General features: G+C 41.3%; 1 protein-coding gene across 6 annotated transcripts in view; it reads right to left on the reverse strand.

The window, feature by feature from the left end:
• ABCC4 (ATP binding cassette subfamily C member 4) overlaps positions 1-21,166 on the reverse strand; it is a 280,796-nt gene that overhangs the window by 123,372 nt on the left and 136,258 nt on the right. For all 6 annotated transcript variants that reach the window (XM_032277487.1, XM_032277483.1, XM_032277486.1 and 3 more), the window contains 5 exons: positions 17,542-17,751; positions 15,415-15,555; positions 14,664-14,701; positions 14,161-14,255; positions 12,225-12,371 (listed from right to left, as the gene is read on the reverse strand). In XM_032277487.1, the coding sequence (XP_032133378.1) occupies positions 12,225-12,371; positions 14,161-14,255; positions 14,664-14,701; positions 15,415-15,555; positions 17,542-17,751 (631 nt within the window). The remainder of the gene's footprint in view (positions 1-12,224; positions 12,372-14,160; positions 14,256-14,663; positions 14,702-15,414; positions 15,556-17,541; positions 17,752-21,166) is intronic.

Below are 21,166 nucleotides of genomic sequence, written 5' to 3' on the forward strand. Positions count from 1 at the left end.
CCCCCCCCCCCCCCCCCCTCCCTCCCACACACACACACACACACACACACACACACACACACCCACGTCAATGCTTCTCAAGATAACTGTTTTGATCAAAAGGCTCCTAAATGACAACCAAAGTTCTCTCTCATTTGACATCAAATCAAAGGTGTGTAGAGAGTTAAAGGGGGAGAAAAAATCAGCTGTATGAGAAAACAACACCCAATGTTTATTGAAAAATGATGAGGTACTTATTTCGCCATATAAAATTTATAAATTGGATACATATTTTGCCACATAAAATTTCAAACCCTAATCTCATCTAGAACATTTAGCTACTTTGATAGAGTAATAACTAATAGAAGAAGACACACCTGAAGGCTAGGTCAATTAAGCTTTAAACTCCTACAGCTTCTGCTGTGAAAGGAGATGAGAGTGGTTAGAACATCTGGCATCAAGGGAAATTAAAGCTGCTTCTGTTCAGTTTTTAAAATTCTCTAATGTATGAGCTAAATCTATTCACCTGGTCTAAAGACTTGACAATTCCTTAACAAATAGCAGCTTATCTGATTGTACGATAAAATTGCTGATGGCTGCATTACACAGGTGTTCCCTTTTATTACTCTGCCTATTTATGTCAACAACTATTTATTTAAAGTGAAGGAAGAACACTTTTCTAGTAACACCGATTACTCATCATCCTGAAACACATGTGTTAATTTTCCCTTCATTTACAGGACTAGGTCAAGACTAACTTTTCCAACTTGGCACCACTGAGAAATACTTCTGTCTACAATACTGCTCACTGATAGAACTTACTAACCCATACTTGACTCCCTTTTCATTTTCATGCTAAGTAATAGAGAGTATATAGAGAAGATTTATATTCACATGGGATATAATTGTAAGATGTTACTACCATTTTATTCTCCAAAAAGGGAAGAAGAATAAATTTATAGTTCCCCCAAAGGAAATAAATTTTATATGCCCAGGCTGTTCTGACATCAACAGGGGGAAAAAAAATTAAAAATAATGACTACTTTTAAAAAAAGCAACCATTTCCTTCCTACTCTACTTTAAATATTTAAAGGTAATGAAAAAATTAATCCATGGTTCTAACCATGCCTCAAAGCACCACTGCTGATCAAGGTATATGGAATTATATGTGGAGAAAATAGATTTAAGGGTAACTCTACTTAGACTATGTTCCCTGTTCTAATATCACTGTGTGGAACACAAAAAGAACTGGGTACACTATTTTTCCTACAACACTCATAATCTCTGAACTCTATTATGTGTTTCAATCAAACAGAATGAGGAATGAGACCAGTCACTGGAGCAAAAGAACACTTCTGTAAACTTCCACTTGAAGTTCAGATAGAAGTCTGATTAGTGACTATCAGGCTGAAGATCAACCAGGGGAGATATACTGTTTTATTAAATGTTGCTGCAGTTTTAGAGACAGGGTCTCATTCTGACTCCCAGACTCGGGGGACAATACAGCAATCATAGCTCACTGCAGCTTCAAACATTTGGGCTCGAGCAATCCTCCCCACCCCAGTCTCATGAGGAGCTGGTACTATAGGCACATGCCACTCACTGTGCACAGTTAGTTTCTTTTTTAGAGCTGGGTCTTGCTGTTGTCCAAGCTGCTCTCAAACTCCTGGCCTCAAGCAATCCTCCTGCCTGAGCCTCCCAAGTAGCTGGGATTATATGACATGAGTCACCATCCTGGCGAGCAAATTTTATTCACGGGATGTTTATTTGGAGCACTGTCTGCCTAAAGATTTCTAAACACCAGAACAAGTCCAAGACAGGCTTTCCAGGTGTTCAAGAAGTTGGAATATTTGCCCATGTGATATAATCTATTAAAATGCAAATGCAAACAAGAAATAAAAGGAAAATGTTTCCAGAACAGAGAACTTGTTTTTAATAAACTTCCTCTCAAAAATGTACTCATTTCTTCCTCCCCCTCCCTCCCCTTCCCCACTGCCGTGGCCTCAAAATGTACTTTGAAGCTTGTCGAATCTTTATTTGAGATATAAAAGAGCTTCCATTTAAATAAGGAAGAAATTTCTCAAACATTAATCCTGGTGACCAAGAAGGAGAACATTCAGTGGATCATAGTTGATTTCATGATAACACTACTTACAGGGAAAATATCATTACTTATGTTCTTTCTCCTAGCCATTCTTCTAAAAGCCCAAAGCGTGTGCAGGCACTTGTAAAGGGCAACACTGAAAGTCCCTGCCCTTTGTCTGACACACTTTCCTGAGCTGAGCTGTAGCACTTAGGCATTCCCCAGTGATTCAGAAAAGCATCTGGACCCAGTCAAGAGTCTCGCTACAAACTGTCATGAGTCTGCTGTAAGCTTAGAGATTATGATCTGAAATAAAGAATCATTCATTTTGTTCCCTAAACACCTCTCCTACTCCCACTGGTATGATTTCATTCGAACACAATTGGTTTTGAAGTGCCAAAAGAACAGCTTTCAGAAATTTTATAAAATCAAGACCAATCAATTATGAAGCCATATACCATGGAGCTATGTTCTAGTTGTATATCATCTAGAAGAGTATCTAGGCTTCCATTTGGGAGCAGTATTAAGGTCAGTATCTCCTTTTGATAGGAGATTATAGATTCTGACACAGGATTGTTTTTAGAAATAATCCATTGTCCGTCTGGTGTGGTGACTCACACCTGTAATCCCAGCACTTTGGGAGGCTGAAGGCAGATCACTTGAAGTCAAGAGTTCAAAACCAGCCTGGCCAACATGGTGAAACCCTGTCTCTACTGAAAATACAAAATTAGCCAAGTGTGGTGGCACATGCCTGTAGTCCCAGCTACTCAGGAGGCTGAGGCAGGAAAATTACTTGAGGCCAGAGGGCAAAGGTTGCAGTAAGCTGAGATCACCACTGCACTCCAGCAACAGAGCAAGACTGTGTTACAAGAAAAAAAAAAAAAAAGGAAGAGAAGAAGAAGGAGGCGGACAGGAAGGAAAGAAGGAAGGAAGGAAGGAAGGAAGGAAGGAAAGAAGGAAGGAAGGAAGAAAGGAAGGAAGGGAGGGAGGGAGGGAGGGGGAAGAGGAAGAAGGAAGAAAGAAAAGAAGAAAGAAGGAAGAAGGAAGAAGAAGGAGGAGGAGAAGAAATAATCCATTGTCTGCAACTATTTAAGTTTGCAAGTCCTTTGAAAACTGGGACTTTTTGTTCCAATGCTTGGGACTACAGCTGACAATGAGTAGAAGACCAATAAATGCTTGACGAGTGAAAAAGCCTCTTTTTACCGGTTAGAAACCTGCAGCTAAGAGAAGTTCCCACAAACTGTGCTCCTAGCAGAATTGGGGCATCTTAACACCTCAACTCCCTGAGCAATAACAGATTTTAAATGTCTACTGATGCTTTTAAAATGGATTAATTCATCTCCTTACTTCTTGAAGGTATGTAGTTTATGAGACAAAACTATACGGTACCAGACATTTAACCCCCAGAGTGTTAAAAGTCACCTTCAATACACAACTAAACCCCAAGGAAATGTATTAGGTGTCTGAACAGTTTCATTTCTTTGACTGGTAAACCACAAGGGAACTTGGTCTAGTTCCATGAGTCACAGCTTCCAAAAAAACAATGTATGGTTTTCTCGTCAGGCCGTCACATATGAGAAACAAAGTCCACCATAGGTAATCTACTACAAACTGTACTTTTGAAAAAGAAAATTAGCGGCCAGAGTTAAACTTAATATAAGTACCAGCTATAAGTCAAGAAAACACTCTCATTTTATTTCCACACTGTAACGTCCCATTGTTCTTTATGGGTGTTGCTTAGTGAGATGCAAATGCACTCTTGGAACCATCGCTTGTTCTGTCCAGCCAACAGACATTTACTAACCAGATACAGTGTGTCCAATCCTGGGTTGAGGGGATTTAGCAAGGAAACAACAGATAAGCTCCAGGAAGACGGGAAGGCAAGGCTAACACAAGACACGGGCGGTAAATACATAATTACCTCAATTAGAATGTGACTAGCATCTTCTTTTCTTTTCTTTTCTTTTCTTTTTTTTTTTTTTTTTTTTTTTTTTTTTTTTTTTTTTTTTTTTTTTGAGACAGAGTCTCACTCCGTCACCAGGCACCAGGCTGGAGTGCAGTAGCGTGACCTCAGCTCACTGCAACATCCGCCTCGCGGGTTCAAACAATTCTCCTGCCTCAGCCTCCCGAGTAGTTGGGACTACAGGCGTGCATCACCACACCCAGCTAATTTTTTTGTATTTTTAGTAGAGACGGGGTTTCACCATGTTGGCCTGTATGGTCTTGATCTCTTCACTTCGTGATCCGCCCACCTCGGCCTCCCAAAGTGCTGGGATTACAGGTGTGAGCCACTGCACCTGCCACTTATCAATATTTATTCATGTTGAAATCGGCCACTGCTAGTGGCTAATGGTATAGTCTATATTCCATTAGCTTATTCCAGAAACAGTGTTCTATTTTCTCTTGAAATGGTTATATAACAGTTAAGAACTAAGTCACGAAGGTACTTTGATTCTTTTCTGACAATAAAGTCACAGAGAGCTATGATGTTGATCTAACCGTGGGGGGACAGTTTTAAATGACAACACTTGACAATCACACATCCCAAAGGCTAATGCCAAATTATTAAGCGCACATTAACAGCAAATATTGGGATATGCTACGAAGTCCTGAGTTCTAAGTCAGCTGAAGGTAAAGGTAAAGACAACATGTATCAAACTAGTTAATGGGGGCATTAAAACCATAGCCACAGACATTAGACTAAAGTGGAGAACTTACACATATCAAGAGAAAGAGAGAGAGAGAGAGAGATACATGCATATACAAATACCTGCAGGTATCACATGATATACACTATAGGAAAACAATTTAACACAATTAAGTAAAATGTCATCTTATAATTTCCTGAAATATTACATGATTATCACTTTGAACAAAGCAGATGTTCCCTAATTTTTAATCTTTTACACATTTTATTGGATAACCACAAACACAGTGCTTTCTCTGTTACTAAGTTGTCAGTATTTCCATGTATGATTTATTATGGAGAAAAAACACGAATCAGAACATTCTAGATTAAAAATGTACGCCAAAATGGCGCAATATTTACCAGCTGTAGACAAGTGCTACAGTAATCGCTTATATACAGATTACTGACAAAATAACAATAGCAATCAAATATATGTAACTATGTAACTATTTAAACTCCTAACAAAGGCTTTTATGATACTATTAGCAGTAAAGGAGCAACTCCCATAAAATATGACTTCATATCACCCCTGATAAGAGTTTAAGTACATATAACCATTGTTAAGTGAAAAAAAAAAAATATTTTTAATTGGTGACAAGCCGACAGGATTTAATTACCACACCCACTTCAAACTATTAGCTGTTTCATTCGAACCTGAAAAAATAATATTTGTGTGGCTATTGAGAATCATTATGATTGATGCAATCTTTTGTGTTATTCCCTTTATAGTCACTTGCATTTGTTATTATTAACAAGAAAAAATGAAAGGGGAAATGTGTGTTTTTGTTTTGCAACAAAGCTTTTCTGGTGATGACTAACTTCTTCCTTTGAACACAAAAAGCCTCTTAAACTAACTAATGTACATATAAATATGTTCTTTACAATACGCATCAAGCAAGGGGGTGGGAGGGAAAGCCCGCAGGACTTAAGCCAGAATTAAAAGCAATAGAGGCAAGATGAGTACATGAAAGCTGTCAGGATGGTTGTTATTCTCAATTTCTTACAGCTCATCTGTTCTCAAGGAAGAAAAATCATAGTTTCTTTTAACCATATCCACAACAGATCTCACTTGAAAGGAAACATAGCAAGTGATTTGGCATCAATGGGCATATTACCAATTTTCAAGCATCACTACTGAATATTTATACCAGTGACGAATGATGACACTGAGGAAATATTTTAGCACGAAGACTTGCCTTGTAAATTGTCTGAATGGTGCTATGTCAAAACAACACCTACCATAAATCAGAGGTTTTAGGACCAGTATTTCTTGTTTAAACATGCTACCTGCTCAGCAGAATCACTTGTGTGAACAGGCATAGATTAATGTGTGCTGGGCAGAGACATCTTACCCCCTAGCTTATAGAGCTATAATTTAACAGGCCTATTATTGTAGAGGTAATTTTGACAGTCCTGAAATATTATACTTGTTAAAAATGCACATTTAGCGCCAACTCCAGTGGTCATTTGAACTTCATAAACAGATAAATAGGTATCCCTACAATTACGTTTCTTTTCTACTGATGACTCTTTTTTTCTGGCAAGGCAGCTGGATATGGACATTTGATTTTATAGAGTATTGCCAGACAGTCTTTCTGATCATGTAGAAAGCTCACCATGGAGGTTGCTTTCAGTTCACTTTTCAGTTCTTCACAAATTATTTAGCAACTTGCACTGGCTTCCAGAGTTCCTTTCCTGGTTTCAGAAACAATAGTTCAAAAACCACTATCACCCCTTCTTCTCCCGAATCCCTGTCAGATGCATGTCCTAAACCAGGATAGTTTGTATTTATAAAATCATCTACAGAGCCTAACTGCCTAATTTCCCATTCAATCAAGGTGGAAACTTTTTTTTTTTTTGAGACAGGTTGGAGTGCAGTGTTGCAATCACAGCTTACTGCAGTCTTGACCTCCCAGGCTCAAGTGATCCTCCTGACTCAGCCTCTCAAGCTTCTAGGATTACAAGCACGCATCACCACACCCCGCTAAAAGCTGGGAATGTGAATCACTGGGGGAACCCTAGATTTTTGATTAGGGAAGATAGGAGAATAGGCCTGTCTTAAAATCTAGAACTAGCATTTATGTTCTGCACCTTAGTGACCACAAGCACCTTCTACTGGATGAAAAAAGAAACATGGAAAGAAGTTAATGTTTCTTTTTTTTAGTGTTTTAGTGCTTATTTACCTTAATCTATAAAGAAAAAAGAATCATATCAATCTGTTTTTTTTTTTTTGTTACACTGTAGAAGGCATAAATGAACACAAATATACGTACACATACATACTCTCCATGCACACACTGGAAAAAAAACAGTGAAACATACTGGCTATAACCCAATATTAACTTAATACTTCCCTGAGAGAGTAAAGAAACATATCTACCGATACCAGTGACTTCGTTCTTAAAGCCAAATTAACTAATTGAAAGCAAGTAAACAAACATTTATCTGGCACCCATTAGGGTCCGTATACTTAGCTAAATGTTATGTCACCACCATTAGGCATGAGAAAACAGGACAGCAAACCTCTCATCGTTTCTCCAAAACAAAGGGTGAAATTGTAGAGACCTAATAAGAATAAAAAGTCTCTGCTAACTCTGTTGGCACGGAAGAAAACTAAAGGAACTAACTGTGTAGTTATCTTTCTCTGCAAACTCATGCTTACAAAGAAAACAGAAACATCATACAAGCAAATCATAATGTATGCTTCAGGAATTAAAATGTATCCAACCAGTCAAGATGTCAGCGTCTGCCTATTCCAGTTACTCGTCAAGAAGGTGTAATTAGGAAATCTAAAAAACCCTGTTTGAAATGCTAGGTATTCCAGGGCAACATCGGGTACATATCTTCCACAAGCACTCATGTTTCAAACATAATACACCACAAAATCACTTTTCAAATTTCATATTAACACATATCAAAATACAAAGACCCAAGCTATAAAACTAGAATTTCCAAGAAAGCTTTAAATTAAAAACCAGGTTTTGCAATGAGGTATTCTTACATTATATCACGGAAATACTGCAGATCATGCTGCCCTCTTGTGCTGGATATCAAAAGCAAAATGAATTCTGCCCATGCCGGGAAAACAGGATTTACATTTTAAATAAAAATCCTTTCTTAATTTCTGAAGACTTACTCTTGATCTAGAATTTGTGTTAACCGCTTACTATGATTGGAACGGAATGAAAACAGGGCTAAGACACACAAAAAAACTTTGACTAGGAAGAGGTAGATGCAGTGAACAGCGTCAGAAAATATCTGAAATGCTCTATTCATCTCAGGTCATAATCAAAATATGCAGGAGGTATCTGGGGGCAGCTGCAAATGCGAGGTTTCTTGCCAGACTCACATGATCCCATTACCAAGCTACATCAAAGGAGGGAAGAATAAAAACTAGCAATGGGTGAGAGGAGGCTAAAAACACAAGAAAGGAAAACTGGCTCTTGGCCAGACACGGTGGCTCATGCCTGTAATCCCAGCACTTTGGGAAGCTAAAATGGGTGGATTACCTCAAGTCAGGAGTTCGAGACCAGCCTGGCCAGCATGGTGAGACCCTGTCTCTACTAAAAATACAAAAATTAGCCGGGTGTGGTGATGGATGCTATAATCTCAGCTACTTGGGAGGTTGGGACAGGATAATCACTTGAACCTGGGAGCTGGAGGTGGCAGTGAACTGAGACTGCGGCACTGCACTCCCGCCTGGATGACAGAGCGAGACTCTACCACACACACACACACACGCACACACACACACACACACACACACACACACAATCATTTGTCCACTGGTGGGCACCCTGGGTGAATGTGTGTCCATTCGGGCTGTGGGCCCAGCCCCCTCTCCATAGCAGACAGAGCATGGTTGCCCCTCAGACCCTACTCTGCATTGCTCGTCAGTACTTGGCTTCCGGGGAAAGTTGCTATCTCAGTACCAGTAGAAGGTAAAACCTGGTCTCTACTAAAAATACAAAATATCAGCTGGTTATGGTGGGGGACACCTGTAATATCAGATACTCGGGAGACTGAGGCATGAGAATTGCTTGTACCAGGGAAGAGGACATTGCAGTGAGCTGAGATCACACCACTGCACTCCAGACTGGGCAACAGAGCCAGACTTTGTCAAAAAGAGAAAAAAAAAGGAAGAAAGGAAAAGAAAAAGGAAGAAAACTGGCTCTTGTCATTCTAAGGTAGCACACTGGTTTGGCTCCCATTTTATCCTGCTAGCTTAAGATTGATCAGGTTAATGAAAGGCCAGTAGATAAACGGTATTGTATTATATAAACAAACTAAGATATATTTCAAGCAACCATAGGTGGGTGTGAAATGGAGAGGAACTTAATGTCTTGGACCTTGGGGAAGTGTGGCCTTCTTAGAAACAGAACCTTCACTGCCGAGAAGAAACATGCACCTTCCAGGGTTACCTTCCTCTTTTCCCTAAATCCAAATAAGTGAACTTGGGCAGCCACGGGAACCCTTCCAGATGGTCTGGTTCTCCGAGTCAGCAGCAAGGTTGCCCATTCATTCTGCCTGATCACACGGATGAGGATCTGGGCAGAAGCATGATGAGGGGGACGGCATATCTGGGGTGGGAGCAGCCATGAGATAATGGAGAAGACACTTAGATGCTGCAGATCAAAGTCACTGAGAATATTCCAGCACAAGGGCACTGGAGACAGGGATCTAGGGGATGTCCAGCCAGACCCCTGGTGTGAGTCACCTAGAGGGTCTGTGCCAGTGGCCATCCCAAGGTGAGCTTACTGGAAGCTACATGCTGGCAGATGTCCTCCCTGTTTCCTAAGTTCCCTAAAATCTGGGAGAATGTCAGGATGCTGAGCTCATAGGAAACTCCACTGGGGCTCTTCTAAGAGCTTGTTTTCAATACCTAACTATTCAGACATGCTTTCCCGTCTCTCTACCCTACTCAAAGAACGCTCTGCAATTTATGGGGCACAACAGTATGCCAGATACGTATACACATTTAACATATAGATTTAAGAGTGCTAAAAAATCGAGCATGCCTACCTCACTATCCTAGAGGGAAATCTTTATTTATATTATAAAGCTGCTGGGTCCAGTCACTCACACCTGTAATCTGCCAGCACTTGGGGAGGCTGAGAGGCAGGAGGGTCCCTTGAGCACAGGAGTTCATGACCAGCCTGGGCAACATAGTGAGACCCCATTTCTTCAAAATATAATAGAATAAGTTTTAAAAATTAGCTGGGCATGGTGGCACAGGCCTGTGGTTCCCAACTACTTGGGAGGCTGAGGTAGGAGGTCTCTTGAGCCCAGGAAATCAAGGCTACAGCGAGCCGTGATCATGCCACTGCACTTCAGTCTAGCCAACAGAGTGAAACCCTATCTCTGAATAAATAATTTAAATATATATATGTAAAACCATTAACGTACAATCAGTAATATGAATTCTGAGGCATAACTCACAGCTTTTGTGTATCCTTCACCATTATAAAAGGTGCAAAAATTTGATCCAAATGAAAATTTTAATTCTACCATTAAAAATCTTTTAATTTTTCAATACAATTTTTTCAAAATCTACCACTAAAAAAAGTAAATAATTCATGGCCTCTAAACGTTTTAGACAAACTAGGCCTCTCTTTGGGGTACTTATTTGGGCTTCTGTTTTGTTGAAGAAATAAAGTCGTGCTAATAGATATAGGTGGAAGAAGCCAGATAAACCCTCGTGTGCCACTGGAAGATTAGTGACCTCCAAGATTTAGACTGGGTCCCAAATCCCTGAATAATAAATAAATCAGCACGAGGAGAAGTCCACAGGTCTCAAACATGGAGAGGCTGGTTAATGGTAGTCATGAGCATTCCGAGGCCTGTGATAACAGAAATGCAGTCCCACTTAATGCTCCAAACGTTATGACTGTAGTTTCAAATTAACTGGCAAAGTGGCGCGACGTTACAGCTGTAATAGTGCAGAGGTCCTCCAGTGATTTTCTAATAACAGCTGAAATCAGGCTGATGTTTGTGTGGCCTCTGCTGTTTACAAATCCTTGCACATTGCATGGTGCTTGGACGGAAAAGTATTTGTTAAATAAATCTACACAAGATGCTTTCTAGCACAGTCTTCTTTAATCTTCACAAAACTCATGTAAAACAGAAAGGGTAGGAGTAATTTCCATCCCACAGTTAAGGTGATTCCGCTCAGAGATACCATGGCTTCATCATCACTGATATTCATTAGGCAATGACCATGTAGCTAGACACTGTTTCGTGTACTAGGAATGTATTAACATGCTTAATTCTCATAAGATTTCAATTTGGTGGATATGAATAGTATCCCTATTTTACAGATAAGAAAACTGTGACACAGAAAAATTCGGTAACTAGGACATGAATGTGAATGTAACTATAACAAGCTATATACTATATAACTATAACTATACCAACTATAACTATAACTAGCACCAGGACTGAACCCAGGCAGTTAGCTTGAGTCCACACTTTGAACTACAACATTTGCTTGGAGATTTGCCTGTGTAATAGCATCTATCTGCTTTGGCCTTGGTCACACAGGTAGTCAATGGCCAGGCCAAAGCTATGCCTGTGTTCTCTCCAGGACACCTCCCTGCCTCTACGAGGACACCTCCCATTGCACAAACAATGTCACTCAGGCCTCCCCACAAGTTCACTCAACTGACCAGGGTGTATAGGCACAACTAACTCTCCATAGGAACATGGGTCAGGGAGGCTGGCCTCAGGAGCAACACAGGTCAAAAGCCCATAGTGCAGAGGCATCAACCACTTGGAAACTACTGAGCATACTTGGGTATACCCAGGAAATGAGCTACAGAAGATCTACATGGCAGGTTCAACCAAGTCTCTATGATAGAACCGAAAGTCTACTTTAAAACCACAGAGTTAGAAACTTTTCTTGAAGGGGGGTTTACATTTTACCAATCTTGGCTTTTAATTAACCACGTATTACCTTACAGGGAAACCTCACAGTCAGGGTATGTACAAAAACCCTGTGGCTCCAGAAATGAATGGGTTTCCCAACGAAAGAAAGAAATGCACAGCCTGTCTCAGAGCACACCCTGTCAGAGCATCCCTGCTTACAAAGATCCTTCTGAAAAAATGGCATAACCTAACACTATGTAAACACGGCCAATGTTTTAGCAACTATTCAGCTACATTTAAACATATTTACAGGGAACGCAGGATGCTTTGCTTGCCTCACAGCAAATGGATTCCTAAAGCATTCTGCAAAGTGAACATTAATTTTTCCACACACATATAAATTGGAATAAAAGATTGTATGCCCCCTCCATATTCAGATTTTCTCTGGTAGTAGAATAATATCAGTGAAGCTTCTTGTAGAAAATTAATCAACATGCACAGTGATTTTCTTCCAAGCACGCCTTCCATTTTCAAAGGCGGAAATGTAATCAGATCCTAAATGTGTTGTTAACAAGACATATTTACTGAGAAACTTGGTGTCAGACTTACCTATTGGATTTCTATCAAAGAATAATACCGGAGCTTTCAGAATTGACTCAAACATTTTGTTGTGCAAAGTTTGTGAAGAATTAACAAGGACGTAGAATACCAATAGAGATCTTGCTATGCCAAAAAGAACGGTAGCTACGGTTAAACCTGAAATAAAGAAATATCACTTAGAGAACACAGCATATCTCTGCATTTTCTTCAACAGTGCTAAAGCAAGTCAGGTAGTGTATAAAAATATTACTTATTTTATTCGTAAAACATCTGGATTCCATAAAAGTATAACATATTTACAAAATGCATTGACAAAGAAGAATTAAAATAGTTTATTTTTCTTTCACTGAATAGAAACTGCCCAGAAAAGAAAAATCAGATGTATAATACAATTTCATTCTAGGCTTTCCCAATTCAATTGCAAGTTCTTTTAACAACTCAGAAGACAGATAATCATGAAATGTAGCTGATCTTCTCCATATTCCAAATCTTATTATTTACATTATGTCCCGTAATCTAAAAAAGGTGGTATGCTTTGATACCAACAGGTGATATTAACAAGGAATAGGAGAAATGATTTACCTTTTCCTTGTAGAAAATGCCCAAGTAGCTTTAAAGAATTTAAAAATACCATATTAAGTTGCATGTGGAAAACCTCTTGAATAATTGAATTGCAAGAAAACACAAATCATATTTTAACATAAGATAATTAATCTAAATAAGCAACTAATCCCCCACTACATGTTTTACATAGACATAAGACATTTTTAAATGAATAAAATAAATTATACATTTTTATTGAGACATGAGTGAGTATCCATTATTCACACAGAAATTAAAAGAGCTTTCCTAACATCTCTTAACTCGCAATGCTCAGTACAGTGGGGGGTTACTTCTATAACAAATATCTCCCTTTCAGTTGACATGTCACTTTTATTTAACCTCTGAAAGCAGCTCAAATTCCTAACTCCATCAGCAGGCATTATCTGTAGCCTCCCGTCCTACACGAGCATGTAATAGAACCGATTTCCTTCTTCCTTTAGTTTTCACAGAGTCTGCCAATTTGGAAGGTAAACATCCAATGGATTTAGATTTATTAGCAAGCGATTGATGAAATCAATACCAAATTTCACTGAGTAGGTTCTTACAAAGACAACTCATTCTATCTCTGAGGAAAGCTTATATGAGCATTTCCCGTGGAAATATTTAAAATTTTAGATGAGGATTTCCTTGAAACACTATGTAATGCCACATACATTCTAAGCACTCTTGTGAAAACAGAGTATGGCGTTAATATTAGTCTGGCAAGCCAAATGTTAAATTAATCACACAGTTGGGGACGTGATAACATTGTGATCTCAAGGTAAGAAATAGAAGGCGTCCTAATTCCCAGACACTGGATTTTTCCCTGCTCAGCTTCCCTCTTAAGTAATTAGTGAAGCCCAAGAGATGAGCAGTGCTGAAGGGAGCTTTGCATACCTGGGAGGGAATAATGCTTTTATTTTGGGGGCCTTGCTGCCAGAGGATTTCATCCAAGTTCAATAAAAGCCAGGGTTTATTTAGACAGAATTGGAACAATCCGAACCACAGGGTGGGGATCCGTTTCTAATCCCCCTGCCCACCCGTATAATGATATAAGATTTAGCTAAAGCAACCTATTAGAATAGACAATAGCCACATATTTCCAGTGGCTGATTTTCTGAATGCTCAATCCTGGTTTAACTTTCAAAATCCAGTACAGAGCAAATTAAGAGTCTTCATTCAACCTCTTTCTTCTAGTTGATTTTTAAAATAATTATTCTAATTAATTCACAGAGTAAATGCGACTGAGACTCCTAATCTGTTAAGACATTACTGAATTACTCCTGGAAGCTCTAGTTACTCACACAGGCTCATTGTAAGCACCTCAGCCTCTCATATAATAGACCAAATGATTAAACTTTACCTGAATAAATTCCTAAGTACCAGTTAAGATCTAGCTTCTCGGTTACATTTCCTCCTCCATTTATAGTGTCATTTAGCATACTTTGTTTGTTTGCCCTATGGAACACGGGGAGAAAAAAAAATTAAGGTATCGATGGAATCTAGATAAACACATTTTTTAAAAAATGAACCTCAATTTGGGAGAAATGCTTCATGCTGGAAAATGATTCTCAGCTCACATAGTCCTGTGTGTATCTACCTTATAAAAATTCAATTTAAATGACGACTTTCAGCTCCCGAAACTGCCTGTGAACATGATGCTGAGGATCAGACATGGGTGGAGACATGTCTACACCCATGTCTGCAGGTTACACTCCACCAGCAAGCACTCTAATTTTTCTTTGGGTAAACTGAGGATTAGAAGAGAAGGATCAACGAATGCCACCCTCTCCCCCTACTCTATGGAAAACTGAGTCTTCTTAGTGATTTTTGAGTATTTCATAGATCAGACCAGAAATAACTTACCAGTATGAAAGCCACCAATCTTGAAGAACATAGGCAACCTAGGAGGAGAGAAACAATGATGACAAAAGTCAAACTTTGGCATGACTTACCAGCTTAAAACTCTTCATTGCTAACATGGACAATAGAAAGAAAGGCTCAAAGCCGGGTGCAGTGGCTCAGGTCTGTAATCCCAGCACTTAGGGAGGCTGAGGTGGACAGATCAACTTAAGGCCAGGAGTTCGAGGCCAGCCTGGCCGACATAGCGAAACCCCATCTCTACTAAAAATACAAAAATTAGCCTAACCTGGCATGGTGGCACATGCCTGTAATCCTAGCTACCCAAAAGGCTAAGTCAGGAGAATTGCTTGAACCTGGGAGATGGAGGCTGCAGTGAGCCAAGATCGCACCACTGCACTCCAGCCTGGGCAACAGAGCAAAACTCTATTTCAAAAAAAAAAGAAGGAAAGAAACAAAGGCCTGAGGAGAACTTGCATAGTTCTTCCAGACCAGGCCTGTGCTGAGCCCAAACTCCCAGATATCAAGAGCTCAAAAAAATGCATATTCCATTTTAAAATCATTGAAAGATACCCTGTTTTCCCCAGAAGGTCTTTGTAGCAGACATCCAACACCAATAGGCAGCCCTCACTTTGTTCCCCAAAGACAGCACATTTCAATGCAGACCCCAAGGGAACTGCAAGATGCAGTCATAATAGCATAAATATAGGTACTGTAAATATCATTTTGAGGGCACAAAACAAATGTCATTATTTACCTGAGCTGCAGCGTTTAAGAGAACGAGGAAAATGATGACCATCCAGTGAGCACCAGCTCTGAAGTAATTCTTATAGGCCTTAAAACCAACTTTTCCTTCAGAACGGTTCTCCTCTGAGAGTGCAGCTGGGACATTCTCTGTCTGCAAAGGAGAAAAGGTGGTAAGAGACAAAACAGTATACAAAACCGTATCCAAAGATGACAATGCCCTCTGTTGACAAAGCTGTGGGGAAGCAGGCGGAAGTCGAAAATGATCCATCTCCTGTGGAGAAGAGTGTGGAAATATCTAGCCAAACTGTACATGTATTTATTGATTGATTGATTGAGATGAAGTTTTGTGCGTGTCGCCCAGGCTGGAGTGTAGCGGTGTAATCTTGGCTCACTGCAACCTCCGCCTCCTGAGTTCAAGTGATTCTCCTGCCTTAGCCTCCTGAGTAGCTGGTATTACAGGTGCCTGTCACCACCCTGGCTAATTTTTGTATTTTTCTAGTAGAGATGGGGTTTCACCATGTTGGCCAGGCTGGTCTGGAGCTCCTGACCTCAGGTGATTTGGCCACCTCAGCTTCCCAAAGTGCTGGGATTACAGGCGTGAGCCACCACGCCTAGCTACATGAACTTATCCTTGGACCCAGCCATCTCATTTTCAGGGTTCTACTAGAGATAAGGAAATATCATTTGTATATTGTGGCGTGGCCACCTGGAAGGATGACATTAGGATGTCCAGCACTTACCTAGCACAGCCAAATTCAAGGGTAAATGGAGAAACTTGTTCCAAAATCATATACAAAAAGACATGGAACTCTCAACTGCATGACTCAAGATGGAAACACAAAACAGCAGAGGGTCAAAACTCAAGCTCAATACAGTAACTGGGGTCAAGCAGTGAGTCTGAGTAACCATATTTGGAAAGTAAGGGATAGTATATGATCCTAATCTATTTGGTTCCTGAGTTATGGAAATTGACTCCTGAGAATTTGGCATATGAGGGCCTAATCTGAATATCTGCAAGGATCCTTCAGGCTCCTGGATTTGGATAGTGAGGGACTGTATGGCAAGGAATATGTTTTTAAGTGAGCTCTGGTACATTTCTGCCTGGAGGACTTAAAATGCATGAGATTCACATATTCTGAGGATGTACTGAGCAGTTCTATGCTGACCACTGGGAATGCCAAGTCGAATAAGATACAGCTCCTACTCTTGAAAGGTAAAGAAGGAAGGTGCAGGGACATGGATGAAGCTGGAAACCATCACTCTCAGCAAACTGACACAAGAACAGAAAACAAAACACTGCATGTTCTCACTCATAAATGGGTGTTGAACAATGAGAACACAGGGAAATAGGGACGGGAACAACACACACTGGGGCCTGTCGGAAGGTGGGAGGTATAGGGGAGGGATAGCATGGGGTCTGGGGATTGGGGAGGGACAGCATTAGGAGAAATGCCTAATGTAGATGATGGAGGGATGGCTGCAACAAACCACCATGTCACATGTATACCTACATAACAAACCTGCACGTTCTGCACGTGTACCCCAGAACTTAAAAGTATAATAATTAAAAAAAAATTGTTTTAAAAAAGAAGGAAGATGGGCTGCTGTGTGTCAGGAGCTGTTGGGTCACTGCATGTGCTACTTCTGCATTAACATAAACCATCTGACAACAGAGCAAAATACCTCCATCATCCACCTGCAACATCAAAACATTCCAACATATAGGAAAAGTGGCTAATCTCATGTGGCCCACAGCATGACTTTGTCTAAGGGGGTCTTCAAATTATGCCTCTGGATGCAAAGAGAAGTAGGGGCCACCAGACAAAGCAGGATTTCGCTAGAGTAAATTAAAGACTTGCAGTATCAGTGTGAGTCACATACAGCTTGGGACTTGCACCAGCATACACACCCAGTACTCATCTCCATGACATTCCCCAGCCTACATGCAAAGGATAACTCCAACCAGGGTTGTTTGCCTTGGTTCTGTTTTAATCTGCCAATATCATGAACAAGGCCTTGGAACCACAGAATCTACTTTGGGACAAAGGATGATGCTTTGAACAGAGTAGACCAAAGATCCATGAGGCCATTAAGAGTCAACAAAACCAGGCCATGTCCTACCAGGAGGTGAACTCACATCTTGGCTCTCCAGAGCACCATCTTTCAAGGAGGGTCTAGAAGACTGCTGAGACCAAACCGAAGACTCTGAGAAGGTACGATTCCTCAGTGTGGGAGTTTCTGGAACTGGAAGCTGTTCACCTTCCTCATTGTCCTTCTTTAAAAGGGAGCCAAAATCTAGCCCAGATTTCAGAAACTCGGTGTAAGTACCCTTCTGTACCATTTTACCCTAAAATAAAAATAAAGAATTTCAGAGAGATACATTTGCAGGTGATAATGTTAACATAATCTAATTCTAATCCAGAGAAGGTAACTGACCTTAAGTTATGATTATACTTGGGTCCGGAATCCTAGTTGACAATCTAATACAATTCAACTTGATACACAACTGAGTGCTCTGTGCTCAGCCAAACCCCATGTTAGGTGCTGGGGAATATTTTTAAAATGGGTAATAGTGTGTTGGAAATGGTGATCATTGTCACATAGATGTTGGTGACCGTATTGGGAGTCTTGTTACAGAACATGAAAACTGATATAAGCCTTATGCAATAAGAATTGAAGGAATGAGTAAATTTAGAAGGATATTCCAGGAAAGAAACCGAACACTGACAGGGAGGTAGGAACAGGCATATCTGCATAAGTAGGAAGCACCCCACAAGCCTCCACTGGCCATGGGCCATGTGCCCTGCTGGAACAAGGTGTGTGGGAACCAGCCTTGGACACAGACCCCATAAGCTGCACCCTCATGGTCTTTACTCTAAACTTGCCCCACAGGCCAGGTATGGTAGCTCACACCTATAACACCAGCAGTTTGGAAGGCCAAGGTGGGTGGATCACCTGAGGTCAGGAGTTCAAGACCAGTCTGGACAACATGATGAAACCCTACCTCTACTAAAAATACAAAAAAGTTAGCTGGGCACCTGTAATCCCAGCTACTCAGGAGACTGAGGCAGGAGAATCGCTTGAACCCAGTAGGCAGAGGTTGCAGTGAGCACAGAGCGAGCAGCCTGGGCGACAAGAGCAAAACTCCATCTCAAAAATAAATTTAAAAATAAAAATAAATAAATAAATAAAACTGCCCCACAGATTCGGGGAGTTCCTAACTGAAAATTCGACATTCCATGGGACACCTCCCTGTACAGTTTTCTCTCTTTACAAAACCATAGGAAATCATCTACAAATATCTTCACTATTTGTGTACCCCAGGAAATGAGACCCAACTGATTTCCTCAGACAGCAGCAAACAGAATGTTAGGCAAACTCCCAGCATACAAAATTAAAGGAGAGCAGCTCCTGGCTAAAGCAGGTCAGGTGGGGAAGGTGGCCAGGACCCTCCCTGCTACCCCAATCCTCCCACCCCCAACAGGTGGGTCCACTGAGGAAAATCCAATGACACCTTGGACCCTGTGGATCAGTTTGATTAACTGGAGAATTCAAAAATGCTTCATGATACACTGTGTCTTCTGCATAGGAGGTGAAAATGACATAACTAGCTTGATGAAATGGCCACTTTTCACATAGCATCTGTAAGACACACAAGGAAACTCCCACTGGTACCGAGATAGCAATTTGCCTCAGAAGCCAAGTACTGACGAGCAATGCAGAGTGGGTTCTGAGGGGCAACCATGCTCTGTCTGCTGTTAGGGCAGGGGCTGGGTGGACAGCAAGAATGGATGCACATTTATCCTGAGTGCCCACCAGTGGAAAAACTGTGTGTGTATGTGTGTGTGTAGGGGGCAGGGTCTCACTCTGTTGCTCAGGCTGGAGTGCAATGACATGATCTTGGCTCACTGCAACCTTCACCTCCCGGGTTCAAATGATTCTTCTGCCTCAGGCTCCTGAGTAGCTGGGATCACAGGCACGCACCACCATGCCCAGCTAATTTTTTTGTATTTTTGGTACAGACAGGTTTTTACGATCTTGGCCAGGCTGGTCTCGAACCCCTGACCTCACGTGATTCCCCACCCCCGGCCACCTCCACCTCCAAAATTGCTGGGATTACAGGCATGAGCCACCGCACCTGGCCAATGGTTGTTTGGAGAAAGGTTATTCTACCACTCACAGAATTTACTCTAATGTACCAGCATTCAGGTTTTGCCACACTAGTCTCAGCCCTCTACGTAAGAAATGAATTGTTTTTAAGTTTGAGGAACCTGGGCTCCCTATCCCTGGGAGAGTTGGAAAGAGCCGGCACACGGAACTGCTTCTGAAGAGACAGCAGTTCTGCCTTCGATAATCCTCTTAAGGGTGAGAATTCACTTGCTAGGACTTCAGCGGACAGATTCCTCACTGTTCTTGAAGCAGCAAGGAGGGGCTTACACACACAGGAAGACTTGCAAGAGCTTTGCTATCATCATATGCCCCATTTGTTGCAATAATGTGAAATTTATCTCCCTCGAAGAATGGTGCACACAGATCTTATGAAATATAATTAACACTCATTTTTATTATTTCCATCATTTACTGAAGAAATTGTGGGAAGAGAAACATTAAAACATTGGAAGACACTAAGGGGATTTCAGGCCTACAATGAGGGATTTGACCAGAGCCTGGAACAGACAAGGGTTAAGGACCGGGGTACTGAGGCCGGCCATGCTAGCTCTTGTGGGTTGAATGGTGACCCCCTAAAAAGACATGTTCAAGTCTTAAATCTTGTTACCTGTGAATGTGGCCTTTTTTGAAACAGAATCTTTGCAGATGCAATCAAGACAAGCTGGGGTACGGTGGGCCCCGGGTCCAATGAATGATGTCCTTACAGGAAGCCAGACAGACAAAGCCACAACGCCATGTGACAACACAGGCAGAGACTGAAGGGCTGCCCTGCCAGCCAAGGATCAACAGTGAGTGCCAGCAAAACTCCAGAAGGTGGAAGAGGCGAGGAAGGATTCTCCCCTGTAGCCTTCAGAGCGAGCATGACCCTGCGGACACCTTGATTTTGGCCTTGCAACCTCAGAACAGTGAGACAACAAATTTCTGTTGCCTTAAGCCGCCAAATGTGTAGTACTTTGGTCTGACAGTCCTAGGAAACTGATACACGAGACTATGCCCTTATGTCTGTCTTGTGAACTTCTAAGACTTCAAGTTACTTCTGCTGTAGCTCCTCCGGCAAACAACAAAGGGGACCTTTTTTTTTTTTTTTTTTTTTTTTTTTTTTCTGAGACGGAGTTTCACTCTTGTTGCCCAGAATGGAGTTCAATAGCGTGATCTCGGCTCACTACAACCTCCGCTTCCCAGGTTCAAGTGATTCTCCTGCTTCAGCCTCCCAAGTAGCTGGGATTACAGGCATGCACCACCATGCCCAGCTAATTTTGTATTTTTAGTAGAGATGGGGTTTCTCCATGTTGGCCAGGCTGGTCTGGAACTCCTAACCTCAGATCATCCACCCGCCTCAGCCTTCCAAAGTGCTAGGATTACAGGCATGAGCCACTGTGCCCAGTTAGGATGTCTTAAAATCACAGATCAAACCATGTCCAGTAGCCTCTGTCCTAATTCTAGGGCTGATGACCACTGCTCTGAGCCCGCCTTCCTCCAGGCTCTCCCTGGCTTGCTCCGCTCCAGCCACACTGCCCCTTGATGTTCCTATAAGCACACCAGGTAACTTCCAGCTTTAGGATCCCACTGCCAGTCCCTGGCCTCAGATGCCC

The sequence above is a fragment of the Sapajus apella genome, unplaced genomic scaffold (genome assembly GCF_009761245.1).
Source record: "Sapajus apella isolate SASKATOON/1434 unplaced genomic scaffold, GSC_monkey_1.0 scaffold9, whole genome shotgun sequence".
Taxonomy (NCBI): domain Eukaryota; kingdom Metazoa; phylum Chordata; class Mammalia; order Primates; family Cebidae; genus Sapajus; species Sapajus apella.